General features: G+C 41.1%; 1 protein-coding gene across 2 annotated transcripts in view; it reads right to left on the reverse strand.

Annotated features, from left to right (window-relative positions):
- LOC128641275 (flavin-containing monooxygenase 5) overlaps nt 1-24,355 on the reverse strand; it is a 111,184-nt gene that overhangs the window by 17,250 nt on the left and 69,579 nt on the right. For both annotated transcript variants that reach the window (XM_053693869.1, XM_053693868.1), the window contains exons 7-8: nt 20,758-21,113; nt 10,770-10,842 (exon numbers count right to left, since the gene is read on the reverse strand). In XM_053693869.1, coding sequence (XP_053549844.1) covers nt 10,770-10,842; nt 20,758-21,113 — 429 coding nt within the window. The remainder of the gene's footprint in view (nt 1-10,769; nt 10,843-20,757; nt 21,114-24,355) is intronic.

Here is a 24,355-nt window from a genome sequence, read left to right on the forward strand (position 1 = left end):
ATGCCATTGAGTTCAGTACTCTTGCTGCAGAGGTTGGTTGGAACAATGAAGCTCTTGTTGCCGCCTTCTTTTGTCATGTTTCTTGTGTGGGTATTTAGCAGTAGGAATAAGCACTACTTGATAGGTACACAGAGCAGGTCTTTATTCAGCTCAGAGGTAAGCAACAACACTAACTGAACTAACTGAGAAAACTAACATAAAGAAGATGGCTGCTGATCATAGAGTTCCCTCCCAGCTCCAGAGTGTCTTTTCTTAAAGTAACAGTATGCCACATCTCCCCAACTACTTCCAAATCCCCTCTTAACATTTAACACATCTTAACAACAAAGAAACAATAAAAATGTGCTCCAATAGCTCAATATACTTTATCCTACAACATAATCTTTTAGTCTCTCTGGAGGGTGTATTGCCCTTCCAGCTCGTGATGTTTTGTGTCCAGCTTCTGCAGACTGTATAGGGACAAATTCTCCTTGATTTGCATCTGAACCTGGCGCTTCAGTCTCTGAGTCAGTATTGTGAGTAATTGATGACTCTTCTCCTTTTTCAGGTACAAGTACCTGTGGCTCTGAGTGATCTTATTCATATGTGTAATCCATCCGGAGATGACGCCGGTTTCTCCTGTACTGTCTGCCATCAGGTGTTTTAATTACATATGATCTTGGCTCAGGACCAACAGATGATATCTGTGCAGGCGGCCAACCCGCTGATGTTTCCATACGCACTGCATCCCCTTTTTGGAAGGCTTGTAGTGGCTTAGTACCATGATCATAATATACTTTCTGCCTATGCTGTAGCTCCCTCAATTGTTGGTGTGCATTCTTAGGGACCTGGGGCTTTAATGCATGAGCTGCAACCGGTAACTTGGTTCTCAGTGTCCGACCCATTAAAAGTTGTGCTGGGGAATAGGCCGTTCCAGTGATTGGAGTATTGCGCAATTTTATAAGCGCAATATGAGGATCTACCCCCGATTCCCATGTTTTTTGGAGCATGAGTTTAATTGTTTTTACAGTTCTTTCTGCCAGTCCATTTGATTGGGGGTAATCAGAATTGGAATTAGTAAACTTAATACCCCATTGTGCAGCAAATGCCTTCATCTCAGCAGTGGCAAAGGGTAACTGATAACTTCTATTGGGATACCATGTCTACTAAATGTTGCTTTCAGCTTTGCAATTACTGTTGCAGTTTTATCAGACAACTTTAGTACTTCAGGATACTTGGAAAAATAGTCTACTATTACAAGAAATGACGATCCCTTCCACTCAAAAATGTCCACTGCCAGTTTTTGCCAAGGCAGGTGAGGAATTTTGTGTGAGAGTAATGGTTCCTTTTGATTCGCTGGTAGGTGACTAGCACAAATCTTGCAGGTCTCTACCATCTGTTGTATGTCCTTGGACATGCTGGGCCAGAACAGGATCATCCGAGCCTGCATTTTGGTTCTCTGTATACCTTGATGGCACTCATGCAGACTTTCTAGAATTTTCCTGCGAGCATTCTGAGGAACTACAATCTTTTCACCCAGTAATAGGAGACCATCTTCCATGCGCAGCAAGTGCTTAAATTGCCAATATGACTGCAGACTTGGATGGAGTTGCCTTTTTCTTTGTGGCCAACCTTCAGACAGAAGTTGTTTAAGTTTGTTTAAGTCTGCATCTTCTGCTGTGGAACTTTGTAAATAAGATAATAGCTCAGTCCCAATAGATTCTGATGATGACAGTGTATAGACGACCCTTTCTTCTGATAAACTGTCCTCTTCTTGTCCTGGTGGATCAACAGGGGCCCTGGAAAGAGTATCAGAAATAAACATATCATGCCCAGGAGTATAAATGATGTTTAGGTTGTATCGTTGCAGTTGTACGAGCATTCTTTGGAGTCTTGCTGGTGCTTTGCTCAATGGTTTAGTGAGTATTGATTCAAGAGGCTTGTGGTCAGAATGCACTGTAACTGCTCAGCCGAATATAAACTGGTGAAACTTTTGTTTAGTATTTACAATAGCCAATAGTTCTTTCTCAATCTGGGCATAATTTTGCTCTGTGGCAGTCATTACTCTCAATGCATATGCTATAGGGCAATTGTCTTGAAGTAAGCAAGCTCCAAGGCCTGATTTAGATGCATCTGCCTGAATCACCACTGCTTTTGCTGAGTCAAAAAATCTTAATACTGGAGCCTCAATCAGTGCCTGCTTTAAAGACTGTACTGCTTTAGTATGCTCTAGACCCCACTGCCAAACAATATCCTTGCAAAGTAACTTTCTCAAAGGAGCAGTAATCTCTGCCTCCCCTGGTATATATTGTGCCAGATACCGGACCATGCCAAAAAATCTTTGCAGCCTTTTTTTGTCCTCTGGGTCAGGCATTTTGCTAATTGCTTGGACTTTCTCTACATCAGGTTGAACTCCTGCAGGGGTGATGACATGTCCCATATACCGGACTTCTTATACATTGAATTGGATTTTATCTGGATTGAACTTAATGTTCTGTTCTAATGCCCTGTTCATCACCTGTCTCAGGATCTGATCATGTTCTTCATCTGATGATGCAGCAATAATCATATCATCAGCTATGATATGCACACCTGGGATGTCCCCAAAAATCTCCATATTTTTCTGCTGAAATACTTCACTGGCTGACTTTAGCCCAAATGGCATCCTGCAAAATCTAAAGCGCCCCCATGGGGACTTGAAAGTGCATAGTTCTGAGGACTCTTTGTCTAATTTAACTTGCCAGTAACCATCCTTTTCATCAAGAATGGTGAATATGGTTTTCCCGGCCAGTTGACTCTGTACATCCTCTGCAGTAGGGATATTGAAGTGATGATGCTTTATGGCCTTGTTAAGATCACGGGGGTCCAAACATACCCTCAGAGTACCATTTTTCTTTTCTGTTACTACAAGGCTATTCACCCAATCAGGGGGAGTGTGTACTTTAACAATGATCTGATCCTTTTCTAACTGCAGTAGAATCTCTTTAAGCTTGCCTAGTATTGCAAATGGGATTTTCATGCGATCATGTATGACTTGAGCAACACTTGGGTCCAAATAGATGTGGTAAGTTCCTTTAAATTGCCCAATTCCTTGAAATGCATCAGGGTAACGTTTTACCAGATCATCTTTTGTATAAAGTTTTCGTGTAGATATTGTGTGAACTTTGCGAAGTAAATCCAGTTCCTGGCATGCTGCTTTTCCTAATAATGGAAGTGAGGAGCATCGCGTAACAAAGAATTCCAGCTCTGCTGTATGTGTGGGGGTGGCTGCAGTGAGATGCACCATTCCTTCTGGACGGATTTTGGAACCCCAATAAGCAATTAACATAGTGTTAGTATTTCTGATGCAGAACTGTGCAGGGATCTTTTTTAAGAGATTGATAGGTAGCACATTTGCCTCAGCACCAGTATCTAGTTTAAAGTTAAGAGAACCATGCAGAATGTTTTAGTTCTTGTTTTACATCTTTCAATATCGCTCCTATAAATAAAGTCTCAACTGTTTTTACTCTGTCACACTCCTGGCCCTGTGATTTACAGCATTTTGCAAAATGATTCCTTTTGTGACAAGTGTAACAAACACACCCAAATGCAGGGCATCTTTGAGGTGGATGTGCCCTGTCACACCTAGGGCACACATTCCATTTTTGCTCAGTCCTTGCACTAGAGTGAGGTTTGTTCTTGCTGCCTCTAGTAGACTCTGCTTGGCTACTGAGTGTAGGTTTGTAATGTAAAGCATGAATAGTCTGGTAGGAACTTGCTGGTGTGTTTGCAGCCATAACCTGAACCTGGGATTTGGTAGCTTCAGCAGCCTGACATATCTCCACTGCCTTTTGTAGTGTAAGGTCAGCCTGAGCAAATGTTCTTTAAGTCTGGTATCTGTAACACTGAATACTAATTTTGTCTCTTAACATATCATCAAGTATTGCACCAAACTCACAATCTCTGGCTTTTAGTCTGAGTTCTGTCATATACCTTTCAATGCCCTGCCCCTCATAATATGAATGTGACCAAAACTGATGTCGCTCAAACACATTTTTCTTTGGAGTACAATGCTCCCTGAACAAAGTCAGCGCTGAGTCTAAGGTTCTTTCAGCAGGCAGGGCTGGTTCCAATGTGTTGTAAATCTCTTGGCCTTCCCCACCCAAAACATGCAGGGCTATGGCAATCTGAGTTTTCTGCTCTTTTTTATAAAGTTCAACTGCCTCAGCATAAATTAAAAATCTTTGCTCCCATCTTCTCCAGTTTTCACTTACATTTCCTGTGAATTGCAGAGGGTCTGGTGCTCTGAACATCTCCATGATGGTGCTAGAGAAACTGTAAATAAAGTCCTTGTTACAATCTCTTTACTCAGACAAGTGACTTTTTCAGCACTTCTGACACCATGTCATGTTTCTTGTGTGGGTATTTAGCAGTAGGAATAAGCACTACTTGATAGTAGGTACACAGAGCAGATCTTTATTCAGCTCAGAGGTAAGCAACAACACTAACTGAACTAACTGAGAAAACTAATATAAAGAAGATGGCTGCTGATCATAGAGTTCCCTCCCAGCTCCAGATTGTCTTTTCTTAAAGCAACAGTATACCACGGCTTTCTGATGTGATTAATGACGAATTGATATCAGACTCAGAGAGAGGCCCTCTTTCAAGAAGCGCTTGCGGAAGCCTCCTGTACCGTTGTCTCCTATGTTGTCGTTCCCACCCATGCCTCCCTCTCCTCCCATGTCTCCTGCTCCCAAGTCACCAGGTACTGCTGTGCTGATGCAGTTGGGATTTACGTGTCTCTCCGTGGTGGAGAGGGCCTTTAGAAGGAGGGAGGGGCTCTGTCTCTATTGCGGGTTACAGGGCCACCTTTTAAAGTTTTGTCCTAAACGGCCGATTAAATGCTCACACCTAGGGTCCTGTTGGGGGCAGACCTTGGGTGGTTTATACTCATCCCCAGAAATGCTAAAGGAGAAACCTTTGGTCACGGTTGTCCTTTCCTGGGTGAACTTCTCCATCAGACTCAAGTAACCTAGTGGTAAGTGTTTTGTACCTGTGAATCTTCTAACTACCACTATCCTAAAGCCGCAGGTCACCCGGGCAAGAACCAAATGATTTGGTCTGTCACTCAACAATTCTGGTGGCCAGGTCTTCATTCTGATGTTGCTGCGTATGTTGCCTCCTGCTCAGTCTGTTCACAGAATAAGACTCCTCAACGTCTTCCTGTGGGTCTTCTTCAACCTATTGCTAATGATGAGCATCCTTGGACACATCTTTCCATGGACTTCATTGTCGAGCTCCCTGTTTCCAAAGGCAATACTGTTATCCTAATGGTGGTTGACCGTTTTTCTAAAATGTCACATTGCATTCCCTTGAAGTTGCCTACTGCTCAGGAGCTTGCTTCAATGTTTGCCAGGGAGATCTTCCGTTTACATGGGTTAGCCAAGGAGATAGTGTCAGACCGGGGTAGCCAGTTTGTCTCCAGATTTTGGCGTTCCCTTTGCACTCAAATGGGGATCCAGCTTTCCTTCTCTTCTGCATATCACCCTCAATCCAATGGGGCTGCGGAACGGTCTAATCAAGCTCTGGAACATTTCCTCCATTGCTATGTCTCAGATCACCACAATAATTGGTCTGAACTGTTACCTTGGGCAGAGTTCGCTCGTAATAGTGCTATTAATGCTTCCTCCCAGTTATCCCCGTTCATGGCAAATTATGGGTTTCAACCATCCTTGTTGCCCAATTCATTCATGTCTCAGGGAATTCCGGCTTTGGAGGAGCATCTCCAGCAACTCTGTTCCACGTGGATGCAGATTCAGGATTGCCTTCATTGTTCTATGCAGCGCCAAAAGTTCCAGGCTGATCGCAGGCGTCTGCCCGCACCTTCCTACCAGGTTGGTGAGAGGGTTTGGCTGTCCTCCTGCAACTTGAACCTTCTTATGCCTTCCAATAAACTGGCTCCCCGTTATGTTGGTCCTTTTCGGATACTCTGACGGGTCAATCCTGTGGCCTATGCTCTTGACCTTCCTCCTGCAATTAGTGATGTTGCAAATTATTCGCCGGCGAATAGTTCTTGGTGAACATAGCATGTTCGCGTTCGCCGCGGCAGGCGAGCATATGCGATGTTCGATCCGCCCCCTATTCGTCATCATTGAGTAATACTTTGACCCTGTACCTCACAGTCAACAGGCACATTCCAGCCAATCAGCAGCAGCCCCTCCCTCCCTCCCAGACCCTCCTACCTCCTGGACAGCATCCATTTTAGATTCATTCGGAAGCTGCATTGTTAGTGAGAGGAGGGACAGTGTAGCTGCTGCTGATTTAGTAGGGAAATCTATAGCTAGACTAGTGTATTCAATGTCCACTACAGTCCTGAAGGACTCATCTGATCTCTGCTGTAAGGACAGCACCCCAAAAAGCCCTTTTTAGGGCTGCTTTTTTTTTTTTTTTCCTGTGTAATCTAATTGCAGTTGCCTGCTTGCCAGCGTGTGTGTCAGGCTCACAGCGTATACTGTGCCCACTTGCCCAGTGCCACCACTCATATCTGGTGTAACAGTAGTGTACATTTAAAAAAAAAAACACTTTTTTGACTGTGTTAAATAATAGCAGTCAGTTTCCTTCACACGTGTGCGTTGAGGTGCCTGCCTGTCGGGGCACAGTGTTACCCCAGTGCAACTCATATCTGGTGTAACAGTAGTGTAGATTTAAAAAAAAAAACACTTTTTTGACTGTGTTAAATAATAGCAGTCAGTTTCCTTCACACGTGTGCGTTTCAGTGCCTGCCTGCCAGGACACAGTGTCACCCCAGTGCAACTTATATGTGGTGTAACAGTAGTGTAGATTTAAAAAAAAAAAACACTTTTTTGACTGTTAAATAATAGCAGTCAGTTTCCTTCACACGTGTGCATTTAAGTGCCTGCCTGCCAGGGCACAGTGTCACCCCAGTGCAACTCATATCTGGTGTAACAGTAGTAGTGTAGATTTAAAGAAAAAACAACACTTTTTTGACAGTGTTAAATAATAGCAGTCGGTTTCCTTCACACATGTGCGTTTCAGGGCCTGCCAGGGAACAGTGTCACCCCAGTGCAACTCATATGTGGTGTAACAGTAGTGTAGATTTAAAAAAAACAACACTTTTTTGACTGTGTTAAATAATAGCAGTCAGTTTCCTTCACACGTGTGCGTTGAGGTGCCTGCCTGTCAGGGCACAGTGTTACCCCAGTGCAACTCATATCTGGTGTAACAGTAGTGTAGATTTAAAAAAAAAAACACTTTTTTTGACTGTGTTAAATAATAGCAGTGAGTTTCCTTCACACGTGTGCGTTGAGGTGCCTGCCTGCCAGGACACAGTGTCACCCCAGTGCAACGTGGTATAACAATAGTGTAGATTTAAAAAAAACAACACTTTTTTGACTGTGTTAAATAATAGCAGTCAGTTTCCTTCACACGTGTGCGTTTAAGTGCCTGCCTGCCAGGGAACAGTGTCACCCCAGTGCAACTCATATGTGGTGTAACAGTAGTGTAGATTTAAAAAAAAAAAAAAAACACTTTTTTGACTGTGTTAAATAATAGCAGTCAGTTTCCTTCACACGTGTGCGTTTAAGTGCCGGCCTGCCAGGGCACAGTGTCACCCCAGTGCAACTCATATCTGGTGTAACAGTAGTGTAGATTTAAAAAAAAAAAAAAACACTTTTTTGACTGTGTTAAATAATAGCAGTCAGTTTCCTTCACACATGTGCGTTTTAGTGCCTGCCTGCCAGGGCACAGTGTCACCCTAGTGCAACTTATATCTGGTGTAACAGTAGTGTACATACCTGATGTTTTAAAGCACGTTATTCCAAACAATTTAGGAATTTTAGGTGATTTATGCCCTTTATGGATTAAAACCAGACTCTGCATCAACTATGTAATTTTCCATGGGAGTTTTGCCATGGATCCCCCTCCGGCATGCCACAGTCCAGGTGTTAGTCCCCTTGAAACAACTTTTCCATCACTATTGTGGCCAGAAAGAGTCCCTGTGGGTTTTAAAATTCGCCTGCCTATTGAAGTCTATGGCGGTTCGCCCGTTCGCGAACAGTTGTGGAAGTTTGTGTCCGCCGTTCGCGAACGCAAAATTTTAGGTTTGGGACATCACTACCTGAAATGCGCATCTCCAATGTTTTTCATGTCTCCCTCTTGAAACCATCAGTTTGTAATCGGTTTACCACTGTGTTTCCTCATCCCAATCCTATCTTTGTTTACAACCATGAGGAATATGAGGTCAGCAGCATTATTGACTCTCGTATGCCCAGGGGTTATGTACAGTATTTGGTTCATTGGAGGGGTTACGGTCCGGAGGAGCGTTCATGGGTTCCCTCCTCTGATGTTCATGCTTCCGCCCTCCTCCGTGCCTTCCATGCCCGTTTCCCAAATAAGCCTTTTGTCCTCCCACGGGGGAGGGGTCATTGAGGGGAGGGTACTGTCAGGGTTTTTAGTGTGTGATGCTGCTCATTTCCTGCAGGCCCTCTTATGGTCAGACTGTTGTACATCATCCTTGTGAGACAGGTTGCAGTCTCAGAATTGTGATGTCATCACTTATTATTTAAAAGGCTTCTGTTCAGCATGCTTTGCCCTTGCGTTGTGTCAGACCTGTTTGTGAGTTCCTGTATATTACCTGGCTAGTCTGACGTCTCTTCTGGTTCCTGATCCCTGGCTTGTTCCTAACTTTGCTGTTCTCCTTGTTCCTGATTCCGGCTCGTCTGACTACTCGCTTTGGCTCCTGACTCGGCTCGCCTGACTACCAGCTCTGGTTTTGACTCCTGGCTTGTTATTTGACTTATGGACTTTTATTATTTTTGTTATTAATAAAGGTGTGATTATTTTTGCACTTGTTGTCTGATTCCTGGCACCCTGTCAAACGCCCATATATGGATTTCCTGCCCAAGATGTGTAATAAAGTTACAGACCCCCTGTGAACAACAGTAGCTCGGTCTAGAGCCCAAGTGTATGTACAGAAAGACAGGTTTTCAGGAGAGGTAACCACTTTACACATCTTGCCTGGAAAGAAAGTTACTTACAGACATGTGGAAATGCTGTGAATTAATCTTCATATAAGTTAATATTCTCTATACTCAGATCATATTGAATATATCTCTATATATACAGTATATATGCATTGATCTGAAAATTATACTATATTGGATAAATGTCCTATATTAAATGAATGACTGTATTGATGAATTCAAAATGTTTTGCAAACCTTCAGGATAAAAAAAATAAATAATGTTTTTCTTTATTTTTCAGAGCCTGGTCTGAAAGGAAAATTCCAAATAAGACTGATGCATACTAAATAAGCTGTCCTATGAATATTTGTCCTAAACATAAGTCCATGCACTCAAAAATTATTAGAAATATGGAATATACTGTATTTATATTAAGATACAATATAATCCCAGGATGTTGAATGCCTTTGATTCTATGAAGAGCAAATAATTAACAGCATAATTGCTTACTAATATGATACTAGAAGTATACTCATGTTTAGTCTCTATAAATATATGCTAATTTATATTAGATGTGACATATATGTTGACCAGATAAGTTTATTAATATCAGGAAATAGTGAGTATATTAAATATACAATTAAAAATATATCAGAATATAGATATTAAACTGTTAGCAGTATTGATGGTGAGACTGCATTTCTGGTTGTCTGCTGCCCTCTGGTGGTTTATGTGAGAATTACAGTCAAACGGGTTGACTGTTGGGGCCCATACATTCCCAGTAAGCCAATGAAATGTTCAGCTCCGACGGCCAATGGAGAGACAGTACCGATGGTGCATATCCGAATATTCACTAATGATTATAAAATAGAGATGGACTTATGACTTGATAAAAGACTCACAACTGCTGCCTTTGGAACACAGTCTCTATAAAGCAAAATTGGGCCTAATTTTTCTTTATCCATAATTGCAATACCTTTCATATGAGGTGAACGGATTTATCTGAAAAAGCTGAAATTTGCAAATTTGTTTTGTGGTAATGTATGGAGTAATTTAATTGTAATTTAATATTTTAAAACAGAGACATTCATTGTTGCTACAGTTTAATTGAAGCTGTTAATTTAAAGAGGTACTTTGTATTTTAAATCTATGTTCCACAGTCGGGTGTAGTTTAAAAATAATCATATTGATGCTAAGTAATTTTATTTGCTAGAAAGGATATAAATTGGTTATTGTAGTTAAATCTCTCTGGTGTTTATTAAATATTTGTAGCTATTGTGATATATTTTAAAATGTGTTTTATTGTGGCTAAATAAGAGGTTATTTCAGCTCAGATTAATTGGCATATAAATTGGCTGTTGCATTAACAATAGACATTTTCTGGTGGTTTAATTGGAATTATATAGAACCATTTGTGGTATTGAAATAAGCGTGTATAATTGATTCATAATCTAGTTTATACATAAATATAATTCAAGGTGTCTATAAGGATAACTAATCTAGAATTAAGGAATAAATATTGATTTTAATAAATATATTGTTAGTTATGTATATACATTTTATTGGTTGGCAACTGCTAAGATAAGTTCTTCAACATTTTACTGGAGATTACTGCTGATATAATTATAAATTATATTGTAAACCAAGCATATACTAACAGAAGGGTAAGGTATGGGAGGGGAGAAACCTGGATATTTACTGAGGAAGGATAGAAACTGGTGCAGACGTCGGAAAACTCCATAAAAAATCTCAGTACAGTTAGAAACTCTGTCTCAGACTTGGGTTTATATGTAACTTCAGAGAAAAGCAGAGTGTTCTGTAAAAACGTACCTCTTTTCCATCTCCTCCCTCTTCTCTTTGATGTCACGCGTCATATCGTCTAAGGTCGGCAGTTTGACCAAACCTGAACATTCAAAACAAAGCCTCAATTAATGATGGATTGTCATGACCAAGCTGAACAGTTATGGAAAACATATCTAATAGCTTTTAGAAGGAAATGAATTGTTATCACCATAAATAATGAAATAATGTTATTTATAAAAGTAAACAAAAATGCAATATGCGATTACTTATTTTGCCTTCTTTGGTGTAGAATATGAAATTGTGCTAGTTGCACACTAACTTAAATTCTGTACTTAAGTATGCTGCAGTTTGCCTGACCTGGAGACATGCTACACAATGACTAAGATCACTGCGTAACTCATTTACAGTTCGAATTTATTGGTCACAAAAAGGAGATGAATTTAAATGCTCATAACAATTTATTTTTTTTGTGATTCCTTTAAAGTGAGGTTCAAAACAAGCTAGCAGTTTTCTCCAGAACAGCAAACACATTCTAACAATTATAAAAGACACAATACATAAGGGAAAATTTAACAAGCAACAGATGCTGCTTTCTACAGGGCCGATTTATCAAGCTCCGTATGCAGCTTGATGCCCCTGGTTCCGCGCGAGCCTTGAGGATCGCCGGAAACAGACGTTATGAAGCAACGGTCTAAAGACCACTGCTCCAAAACCTGTCTGCCTGCTCTGAGGCTGCGGATAGAAATCAACCCGATCGAATACGATTGGGTTGATTGACACCCCCTGCTAGCGGCCAACTGGCTGCAAATCTGCAGGGGGTGGCATTGCACCAGCAGTTCACAAGAACCGCTGGTGCAATGATAAATGACGACAGTGTTTGCTGTCAGCATTTATCGATGTGCAGCGGACATGATATGCTACATCGTATCATGTCCGCTCACACTTACATAAATAGTCCCCTACACCTGAATTTTCCCGGCTCGCCGAAAACGTAGATTAAGAAGCAGCAGTCATAAGACCACTGCTCCTTGACTTTTCCGCCACCTTTTAGGGATCTGGATGATTGACTCCCCCTGCTAGCGGACAATTGGCTGCGAATGTGCAGGGGGCGGCATTGTGAAATGCTTGTGGAATGTTAAATGCTGACAGCATATGCTACAGCGAATCATGTCCGCCTGGCACTTGTTAAATCTACCCCATAGAGTGTTTTTAAATTGACTTGACATATAACACAATGCACCACTGTATTAGAACCTAAATATTCTCCTTATACTAATAAGGCCACTCTAGGACCAGGACCGTCTTTAACACAGGGCAAAAGGGGCAGCTGCCCAGGGGCCAGTCTCTGTTGAGGGACCCAAGAGTCCTAAAAAAAAAAAAAAAAATTTTTTTTTTTTTTTTATGGTTCATACCAGACTGTTGATGTGACATGGGGAACACACACATTCAGTCTTAATAATGTCACAGTCAAAAGTACTCTGATTTTTTTTAAAAAAACTGTGCCAGACTGTGCCGGTGTCATGTGACATGCCAAGCTATTGCCATGTGCTGTTTTAGATGTGCACTGTGCAGCACTGAATGCAAAGCCCTAACTCGGCATCCAGCCATTCCCACTGCATCAGAAAAGGTCCTACAGGGGTTACCATTGTTACCAGGTAACTGCTCTGGTGGTGGGAATTGTTTCTGGGTAGGGCTGACTGTAGGCGCATGCAGCAGAAAGCTGGAGTGGCAGGCACGTGAAGATTTGAGCATCTGTGCAGCTGCATACACTTATCTCTTCAGTCTTGAGGCTGTGTGACTCATCTCACACTGTATCCATGCAGCCTTGGGTAGACAGCATCCAGTCTGCTGGTCCCCTTAGCCCTGCTCTTTGTTAGGGGAACAGTGCTTTGTAGAAAGGTGTCAGTGGGAAGAATAAGTTAGTGCACACACGCCCCTCCCAATGCAGCATTGTCTAGTGCAGGGTGAGAGGGAACTTGATCCTAGCAAATAAGTGACATGTGCTGCTGTGGCTGATGTATAGGGGCATATTTATCAAGCTCCGAATGGAGCTTGATGCCCCGTGTTTCTGGCGAGCCTGCAGGCTCGCCAGAAACAACAGTTATGAAGCAGCGGTCACAAAGACCGCTGCTCCATAACCTGTCCGCCTGCTCTGAGCAGGCGGACAGACATCGCCGGAAATCAACCCGATCGAGTATGATCGGGTTGATTGACACCCCACTGCTGGCGGCCTATTGGCCGCGAGTCTGCAGGGGGCGGCGTTGTACCAGCAGCTCTTGTGAGCTGCTGGTGCAATGCTGAATACGGCGAGTGTATTACTCTCTGTATTCAGCGAGGTCTGTCGGACCTGATCCGCACTGTCGGATCAGGTCAGACAGACCTTGATAAATAGAGGCCATAGTGTCATGCAGATACTTCACACATTAATGTAAGGTTTATTTTTATAGTTTTTGTTTTCTCTGTCGCAGATTTTACAGTTTCCCATAGTAGCTCTGCTGTTCCAGTCAGTAAACTTATATTTGTCTGCACCTCCATGCTTCCTCCTCAGTCTTTACCTTGCTTTGCTCCTGTTGGCTGCCCTAAATCTCTTTAACCAGCTAACCTCACACCAGAATCACATTCAAAAGAATATTAAATGAATCCACAGTGGAGGAATGTATTTATTTATTTACTTATTAGTACTGCTTAGGTCCATTTTCAAATATTGTAATTTATTTTTATTTTTTTTAAATGATTAGCCCAGCAGTGGATGATACACTGCTGGGCTAATAATTTTTAAAAAATTATAAAATACATTGATTTAGTTGTTTTTTGGGGATGTTGGGGTGGAGAGCAAAATTGCATGGGGTGGGTGGCCCAAGAAATGTTTTGCCCATGGTCCAGTGAATATTAAAGACGGCCCTGTCTAGGACCTTGCAATATTGAAAAGCATCTGACCAGAGGAGGTAAATATACCAAGATGTAAACAAGGAATAATAAGATAACATTAGGAAAATGATTACAAAATAAACACCTTTTTATGACACACACCCCTATTGGGTCCCCGACAATGGACCTACATTAGAACACTTATATGTAGGAAACTAGTGACTATAGAAATACGGTTGGATCTTGAGTTACTAGTGTCTCTGACTACAGGGGTTAGTGTTTCTGTTTTACCCATGTGTGTATATGTGTATGTATGTATATATGTGACTGTGTGTGTATTTATGCATGTATGTGTGTATATGTGTGTATGTATGTATGTGACTGTGTGTAATTATGCATGTATGTGTGTGTGTATGTTTGTGGAACCAGCAAATTACAGACCCTGTTACTACAGCATGGGGGGGGCGGGGGTTAAACAGTGTCACTATACAGTAACAGTATATACAGTTAGGGTTGCCACCTCAGCCATGTTTTCCTGGACACTTATGAGTTACACACGCTGCAGAATAAGCAGGGAGGAACATGTATTGTGTTTCTGGATAGCACTATTCATATTCCTCCCTGCACACCCTGCAGCATGTAACTTATAAGTGTTCTGTATTTTAAGGGATGGGTGGAAACCCTAAAAGTACGAGGGGGGCTGGACCATGTCACTGACTACTGTGGTCACTTTATAAAGTACTGGGGCGGGTAGGGTCAGGCCAGCCATCTTACCAGCAGATTACACACTGTGTCACTAACTCGCTTTATACAGTACTGGTGGGTTAAACAGTGTCACTATATACAGTAATAGGGGGTCAGACCATCTCACAGACTGTGGGCACAGGGTACCTCCTTTTGCAGACATGTAATCTGATTCACATTTTTTTTTCTATGGGGGGTAGGGGGCCCTTCTTAGATTCTTGCATCTAGGCCCTGTGGTTTCTAGTTACGCCTCTGCCTTTAATTGTCCTTTTGTTAAATCATTTTATTGAATTGTTGGTTCTAAGACGCATTTGATTCTTAAAACAAAATTTATGCTTACCTGATAAATGTATTTCTCTTGTGGTGTATCAAGTCCACGGATCATCCATTACTTGTGGGATATTCTCCTTCCCAACAGGAAGCTGCAAGAGGATCACCCACAGCAGAGCTGTCTATATAGCTCCTCCCCTAACTGTCACTACCAGTCATTCGACCGAAGACAAGCAAGAGAAAGGAGAAACTATAGGGTGCAGTGGTGACTGTAGTTTAAAAATAAAAAACACCTGCCTTAAAATGACAGGGCGGGCCATGGACTGGATACACCACAAGAGAAATAAATTTATCAGGTAAGCATAAATTGTGTTTTCTCTTGTAAGGTGTATCCAGTCCACGGATCATCCATTACTTGTGGGATACCAATACCAAAGCTATAGGACACGGATGAAGGGAGGGACAAGGCAGGCGCTTAAATGGAAGGCTCCACTGCCTGCAAGACCTTTCTCCCAAAAATAGCTTTCGAAGAAGCAAAAGTATCAAATTTATAGAATTTTGAAAAAGTATGAAGCGAAGACCAAGTCGCCGCCTTACAAATCTGTTCAACAGAAGCCTCATTTTTAAAAGCCCATGTGGAAGCTACCGCTCTAGTAGAATGAGCTGTAATCCTTTCAGGAGGCTGCTGGCCAGCAGTCTCATAAGCTAAGCGTATCATACTCCTTAGCCAAAAAGAAAGAGAGGTTGCCGAAGCCTTTTGGCCTCTCCTCTATCCAGAGTAGACAACAAACAATGCAGATGTTTGACGAAAATCTTTAGTAGCTTGTAAATAAAACTTTAAAGCACGAACAACGTCAAGATTGTGTAAAAGACGTTCCTTCTTTGAAATAGGATTAGGACACAGTGACGGTACAACAATCCCTTGATTGATATTTTTATTAGATACCACCTTAGGTAGAAAACCAGGTTTGGTATGTAACACTACCTTATCTGCATGAAAAATGAGATAAGGGGAATCACATTGTAAAGCAGATAACTCCGAAATTCTTCGAGCCGAGGAGATAGCTACTAAAAACAGAACCTTCCAAGATAAGAGCTTAATATCTATGAAATGCAAAGTTTCAAACGGAACCCCTTGAAGAACCTTAAGAACTAAATTTAAACTCCAAGGCGGAGCAACAGGTTTAAACACAGGCTTGATTCTGACTAAAGCCTGACAAAATGCCTGCACGTCTGGAACCTCAGCCAGAAGTTTGTGCAAAAGAATAGACAGAGCAGAAATCTGTCCCTTTAAGGAACTAGCTGACAAACCCTTCTCCAATCCTTCTTGGAGAAAAGATAATATCCTAGGAATCCTGACCTTACTCCATGAGTAACCCTTGGATTCACACCAATGAAGATATTTACACCATATCTTATGATAGATTTTCCTGGTGACAGGCTTTCGCGCCTGTATTAAGGTATCAATGACCGACTCAGAGAAACCACGCTTTGATAAAATCAAGCATTCAATCTCCAAGCAGTCAGCCACAGAGAAATTAGATTTGGATGGTTGAAAGGACCCTGAAGTAGAAGGTCCTGTCTCAGAGGCAGAGTCCATGGTGGAAAGGATGACATGTCCACCAGATCTGCATACCAAGTCCTGCGTGGCCACGCAGGTGCTATCAAAATTACTGATGCTCTCTCCTGCATGATCTTGGCAATCAGACGAGGGAGCAAAGGAAATGGTGGAAACACATAAGCCAGGTTGAAGGACCAAGGCGCTGCTAGAGCATCTATCAGCGCTGCCTTGGGATCCCTGGACCTGGATCCATAACAAGGAAGCTTGGCGTTCTGGCGAGACGCCATGAGATCCAGTTCTGGTTTGCCCCAACATTGAATCAACTGTGCAAACACCTCCGGATGGAGCTCCCACTCCCCCGGATGAAAAGTCTGTCGACGTAGAAAATCTGCCTCCCAGTTCTCTACTCCTGGGATATGGATAGCTGATAGATGGCAAGAGTGAATCTCTGCCCATCGAATTATCTTTGAAACCTCCAACATCGCTAGGGAACTCCTTGTTCCCCCTTGATGGTTGATGTAAGCTAAAGTCGTGATGTTGTCCGACTGAAATCTGATGAACCTCACTGCCGCTAGCTGAGGCCAAGCCTGAAGAGCATTGAATATCGCTCTTAGTTCCAGAATGTTTATTGGAAGGAGTGCCTCCTCCTGAGTCCACGACCCCTGAGCCTTCAGAGAGTTCCAGACTGCACCCCAGCCCAGAAGGCTGGCATCTGTTGTTACTATTGTCCAATCTGGCCTGCGGAAGGTCATACCTTTGGACAGATGGACCCGAGATAGCCACCAGAGAAGAGAATCCATTGTCTCTTGATCCAGATTTAGTAGAGGGGACAAATCTGTGTAATCCCCATTCCACTGACTGAGCATGCAGAGTTGCAGCGGTCTGAGATGTAGGCGGGCAAACGGAACTATGTCCATTGCCGCTACCATTAAGCCGATTACTTCCATACACTGAGCCACCGAAGGGCGAGAAGTATAATAAAGAACACGGCAGGAATTTAGAAGTTTTGACAACCTGTCCTCTGTCAGGTAAATCCTCATTTCTACAGAATCTATCAGAGTTCCCAGGAAGGAAACTTTTGTGAGAGGGGATAGAGAGCTCTTTTTTTCGTTCACTTTCCACCCATGAGACCTCAGGAATGCCAGAACAATGTCCGTATGGGACTTGGCAATTTGGAAATTCGACGCCTGTATCAGAATGTCGTCTAAGTAAGGGGCTACTGCTATGCCCCACGGCCTTAGGACCACCAGAAGTGACCCCAGAACCTTCGTAAAGATTCTTGGTGCTGTAGCTAACCCAAAGGGAAGAGCTACAAACTGGTAATGCCTGTCTAGGAAGGCGAACCTGAGAAACCGATGATGATCTTTGTGTATCGGAATGTGAAGATAAGCATTTAAGTCCACGGTAGTCATGTATTGACCCTCCTGGATCATAGGTAGGATGGTTCGAATAGTCTCCATCTTGAAAGATGGGACCCTGAGAAATTTGTTTAGGATCTTGAGATCTAAGATTGGTCTGAAGGTTCCCTCTTTCTTGGGAACCACAAAGAGATTTGAATAGAAGCCTTGCCCTTGTTCCTCCTTTGGAACTGGGTGGATCACTCCCATAACTAGGAGGTCTTGAACACAATGTAAGAATGCCTCTCTCTTTATCTGGTCTGCAGATAATTGTGAGAGGTGAAATCTTCCTTTTGGGGAAGAAGCTTTGAAGTCCAGAAGATATCCCTGGGACACAATTTCCAACGCCCAGGGATCCTGGACATCTCTTGCCCAAGCCTGGGCGAAGAGAGAAAGTCTGCCCCCTACTAGATCCGTTACCGGATCGGGGGCTGATCTTTCATGCTGTCTTAGAGGCAGCAGCAGGCTTCTTGCCCTGCTTACCTTTGTTCCAGGCCTGGTTAGGTCTCCGGCTTGGACTGGGCAAAATGTCCCTCTTGTTTTGTATTAGAGGAAGTTGATGCCGCGTTTGCCTTAAAGTTTCGAAAGGCACGAAAATTAGTTTGTTTGGTCCTTAATTTATTAGACCTATCCTGAGGAAGGGCATGACCTTTTCCTCCAGTAATATCAGAAATGATCTCCTTCAGTCCAGGCCCGAATAGGGTCTGCCCCTTGAAGGGAATGTTGAGAAGCTTAGACTTTGAAGTAACGTCAGCTGACCAGGATTTAAGCCATAGCGCCCTACGCGCCTGAATAGCAAAACCTGAGTTCTTAACCGTTAGTTTGGTTAAATGAACAACGGCGTCAGAAACAAATGAATTGGCTAGCTTAAGCGCTTTAAGCTTGTCAAGTATATCATCCAATGGGGTTTCTACCTGTAAGGCCTCTTCCAGAGACTCAAACCAGAAGGCTACAGCAGCAGTGACCGGGGCAATGCATGCAAGAGGCTGGAGAATAAAACCTTGTTGAATAAACATTTTCTTAAGGTAACCCTCTAACTTTTTATCCATTGGATCTAGGAAAGCACAACTGTCCTCAACGGGGATAGTTGTACGCTTAGCTAGGGTAGAAACTGCTCCCTCCACCTTAGGGACCGTTTACCATAAGTCCTGTGTAGTGGCATCTATTGGAAACATTTTCTTAAAAATAGGAGGGGGAGAGAACGGTACACCTGGTCTATCCCATTCCTTAGTAATAATTTCTGAAAACCTTTTAGGTATTGGAAAAACATCAGTGTAAACAGGCACTGCATAGTATTTATCTAATCTACACAATTTCTCTGGCACTATAATGGTGTCACAGTCATCCAGAGTAGCTAATACCTCCCTGAGCATTACGCGGAGGTGTTCAAGCTTAAATTTAAATGTAGACATATCAGAATCAGGTTGAAGCATCTTCCCTGAGTCAGAAAAATCACCCACAGAAAGAAGCTCTCCTGCCTCAGCTTCTGCATATTGTGAGGGGATATCAGACATAGCTACTAAAGCGTCAGAGTGCTCTGTATTTTTTCTAGTCCCAGAGCTGTCTCGCTTTCCTTGTAACCCTGGTAGTTTGGACAATACCCCTGTAAGGGTATGATCCATAACTGCCGCCATGTCTTGTAAAGTAAACGCCATGTGCGCGCTAGATGTACTTGGCGCCTCTTGAGCGGGAGTCAAAGGTTCTGACACGTGGGGCGAGATAGTCGGCATAACTTCCCCCTTGTCAGTTTCCTCTGGTGATAAATCTTTTAAAGACAGAATATGATCTTTATAACTTAAAGTAAAATCAGTACATTTGGTACACATTCTAAGAGGGGGTTCCACAATAGCTTCTAAACATAATGAACAAGGAGTTTCCTTTATGTCAGACATGTTTAAACAGACTAGCAATGAGACCATCAAGCTTGGAAAACACTTTGATAAATGTAAACAAGCAAAAAATAAAAACGGTACTGTGCCTTTAAGAGAAACAAATTTTGTCAGAAATTGAAAAACAGTGATAAAAAGCAGTAAATCTTACGAAATTTTTACAGTGTGTATAATAGACTAACAGAGCATTGCACCCACTTGCAAATGGATTATTAACCCCTTAGTTTCAAAACCGGACAAAAAAAACGATATAAACGTTTTTCAACAGTCACAACAAACTGCCACAGCTCTGCTGTGGCCCTACCTGCCCATATAATGATTTTGAAAGGCACAAAAACCCCTCTGAGAGGTCTCAAGTGTTCAGGAGACTCCTTCAGGGAAACTGGATGTCTCAAGCTGCAAAATCTGATGCGCATTTAGGCGCGAAAATAGGCCCCTCCCACCCTGTATTCACAGTGAGAGGGCCTAACAAAACTAACCCTAGGCAAAATCTAGCCAGCCATGTGGAAAAACTGGGCCCCAATAAAGTTTTATCACCAATATGTATAAAAAACCGTTTAAAACACTTCCAGCAAACGTTTTATTTTTCAGCAATGTGAGAAAGTAATAAGAATATTACCTTTTACAGCAAGCATTATACAAGTCATTATTAAATCACTGTAATCAGGCTTACCTTAAATAACTCCGGTATTAACAGCATTTTCTAGCATATTCTTTCTCTAGAAAAAATTAAACTGCACATACCTCATAGCAGGAGACCCTGCACGCCATTCCCCCAGCTGAAGTTACCTCTCTCTTTAGTTATGTGTGAGAACAGCAATGGATCTTAGTTACAACCTGCTAAGTTCATCAAAGACCACAGGCAGACTCTTCTTCTATTTTCTGCCTGAGGCTAAAATAGTACAACTCCGGTACCATTTGAAAATAACAAACTTTTGATTGAAGATAAACTAAATAAATTCACCACATCTCTCTAGCTACTTCCTTTTTTGTCGAGAGCTGCAAGAGAATGACTGGTAGTGGCAGTTAGGGTAGGGGCTATATAGTCAGCTCTGCTGTGGGTGATCCTCTTGCAGCTTCCTGTTGGGAAGGAGAATATCCCACAATTAATGGATGAATCCGTGGACTGGATACACCTTACAAGAGAAATATTTGCTTTCAGGATAACAAAATAAAACAAAGCAATACTTTATCACAATAGTATATGACTTAGACAACTGCTAGAGAAAATATTGTTAACAAGATCACATCGGCTTTGTTTTACAAGTTAGTTTTGACTAATTTACCCTTGAAGACTCGAGTTGCGAGACGGCACTGGAGTTCTGAAATTGGCATAATTGCACCGAGGGGTTGGATGAGTCCGATTACAGCCAGTGTATTGCGCTCGAGTTGAGGGGGGAACATGTACTTATACAATGAGACTCTATTGCTTTGCACTTTAATGACAGGTTCTTCACAGAAGGGAAAATTAAAGCTGTATCCTGTGGCAAAGACAACTGCGTCAATATCTTTCTCCTCTGTGCCATCATCAAAGACCACATCTCTCTCTCTGAACTCCTTAACGTTAGGTCTGACCTGTACTTGGCCTGATATGATGCGGTTAGGAAGATCGTCGTTGACAGTTGGGTGTTGACTGAAGTACCTGCATCAAGCCATAAACAAAAAAAATTCTGTCAATACATTAAAGGGACAGTCAAGTCCAAAAAAAACTTTCATGATTCAAATAGGGCATGTAATTTTAAACAACTTTCCATTTCACTTTTATCACAAATTTTGCTTTGTTCTCTTGGTATTCTTAGTTAAAAGCTAAACATAGGAGGTTCATATGCCAATTTCTTAGACCTTGAAGGCCGCCTCTAAGCTGAATGCATTTTGACCACTAGAGGGCATTAGTTGATGTTTTTCATATAGATAACATTGAGCTCATGCATGTGAATTTACTGAGGAGTGAGCACTGATTGGCTAAAATGGAAGTCAGTCAAAAGAACTGAAATAAGGGGACAGTTTGCAGAGGCTTAGATACAAGGTAATTACAGAGGTAAAACTTGTATTATTATAACTGTGTTGGTTATGCAAAATTGGGGAATGGGTAATTAAGGGATTATCTTTTGAAACAACAAAAATTCTGGTGTTGACTGTCCCTTTAATAGCATTACTAGAAATGCTATATTACAGAAAAAAATATTGTTTAATAGGCAAGAAAAATGGTGTTCTGCTTATCATCCAGTGAGAGTTGAGTCCTTAAGGTCCAGGTGCAAACCAACATGGACTAACTATTGTGGTGGCTACACAAATATGCCTTTGGTCATTGGCTCATCAGATGTCAAAACTGTTCTTTCATGATACAGATAGAGCATACAATTTTAAACAATTTTCCAATTTACTTTTTATTATCTAATTTGCTTAGTTGTCTTGGTATCTTTTGTTGAAAAGTAGGCTTGGGAGCTAGCTGCTGATTGGTGGCTGCACATATATGCCTGTTGTCATTGGCTTACCGATGTGTTCAGCTAGCTCCCAGTAGTGCATTGCTGCTCATTCAATAAAACATACTGAGAGAATGAAGCAAAATTAATAATACAAGTAAATTAGAAATGTGTTTAAAATTGTATGTGTGATCTGAATCATAAAAGAACAAAAATTGGGTTTCATGTCCGTTTACGTTAGTTCCCAGTAGTGCATGCTGCTCTCGAGCTGAATTTAACTATGTGTTTAACTCATTTACAAGGGGAAGCAGATACTTATATGCAAACAATAGTGCAATAATTAAATGCACTACAAGTTGAAAGTAAATGTGAACGCGTGGGCACAATCACGATTTACGCTAGAAGGATAACTGCAACCTCAGAGCTCTAGTTAACTGTTTACTCAACAAAAAGTGTCACAAAACACATCACTAATACATTTAAAAGTACAGTTACACTTATAATAACACTGATAAAAAATTATTAAAAAAAATATTGCACTGTACTGTATATATATATATATATATATATATATATATATATATATATATATATATATTTAACATTTCAATGTTCTTCACATAGAAGAATATGTTCTATGTATTTTTAAATGTATATTTATATATATATATATATATATACATACACACAGTATATACACAGTATATATATATATATATATACACACAGTATATACACAGTATATATATATATATATATATATATATACATAGACAAAGGATGAACTCACAGGACTTTCACGTTTTCGTGGCTATCCTATGAGCTGACGCTGTTTAGCATGCTACTTATGGCTTTTCATATATGATTTTCTATATGATCCTCTTTGTATCTATTACTAATATGTCACAGCGTTACTAGTTCTAGCTCCACAACAATGCTCAAATGTTACCTCTATCCACTAGTTATAAGCTTGTATAACTAATGGTTGTTTTAAGTTCAATATTATCCTATTTTACTTTGCACATAATATGATTGTGTGTCCCCCTTTTATTCCACATTGCTGCCAACACTCTCTCACTAAGCAGCGTTGTTTACTGTCACTATGGCAACCGTCCCCATGACGATTTGTGCACACACATATACACGAGCGTTTTTGATTATTATATAGCATGACAAGCTCATGCACACTTATGTTATTTTATTTTGCTTTACAAACTGTACATGAAGATTAACCTAGGATCAATTAAGTTAATTTGTTTTGTGATATCAATGTACAGTGTTTTTCTATTATCACCGAAAACCGAAGTGACGTATCACAACTTCCGGTCTCGGCTTTCACGGTGGAACGCAATGTGCGTTCCACACTCAAAGTTTTTGGCGCACTTTTGGAGGGCACAAGGTTTGTGTTTGGTTGTGATTATACACACTATAAAAGGTTTGATTTATGTCTTGTTTGTATGCTGATGAAGGGGTTGTGAACCCCAAAAACGTTCCAACATTAAATTGTTATTTTGTGAAAGTCCTGTGAGTGCATCCTTTGTCTATGTATGCACTATTATTCTTGCACCCAGGCTGCTGACTACTTGGAGGGCTGAGCTGGAAGTCGTTTTATGTGTGTGTATATATATATATATATATATATATATATATATATATGTATAGATATATATTTGACCAAAAAAACATTAACTATATATATATACAGTATCTTACAAAAGTGAGTACACCCCTCACATTTTTGTAAATATTTTATTATATCTTTTCATGAGACTCCATGCCCAAGAGGGTTAAGGCAGTGCTGGAAAATAATGGTGGCCACACAAAATATTGACTTTTTGGGCCCAATTTGGACATTTTCACTTAGGGGTGTACTCACTTTGGTTGCCAACGGTTTAGACATTAATGGCTGTGTGTTGAGTTATTTTGTGGGGACAGCAAATTTACTCTGTTATACAGGCTGTACACTCACTACTTTACATTGTAGCAAAGTGTCATTTCTTCAGTGTTGTCACATGAAAAGATATAATAAAATATTTACACAAATGTGAGGGGTGCACTCACTTTTATGAGATACTGTATGTATGTAAGTGTATATATATATATATATATATATAAATTTACGAATGAATATAACATATTGTGCTATATGAACAACATTGGAATGTGAAATATACATATTTTCATGTTGGGTTAGAGCACTTGTGAAAATGCCATTGGCTTTGAGCGTGAGTAAGGGTGTTTCTTTTTACTTTCCTTGCTCCATTGAAGTCTATGGGAAAATACGTTAATGTGGTCTCGATATTCTGTTTTTGTCTTTTAGTTAGTGCGCAAGCGAAAACTTTTCACTTTCACTTTGTAATACACCCGCTACCTGACGTGCTATTAAAAAATAGCAGAAATTAAGAGATCACTTTTTAAAGAATCATATCTGTGAATTAAAATTGTACCTTATTGATCTGTC

The sequence above is a fragment of the Bombina bombina genome, chromosome 10, assembly GCF_027579735.1.
Source record: "Bombina bombina isolate aBomBom1 chromosome 10, aBomBom1.pri, whole genome shotgun sequence".
Taxonomy (NCBI): domain Eukaryota; kingdom Metazoa; phylum Chordata; class Amphibia; order Anura; family Bombinatoridae; genus Bombina; species Bombina bombina.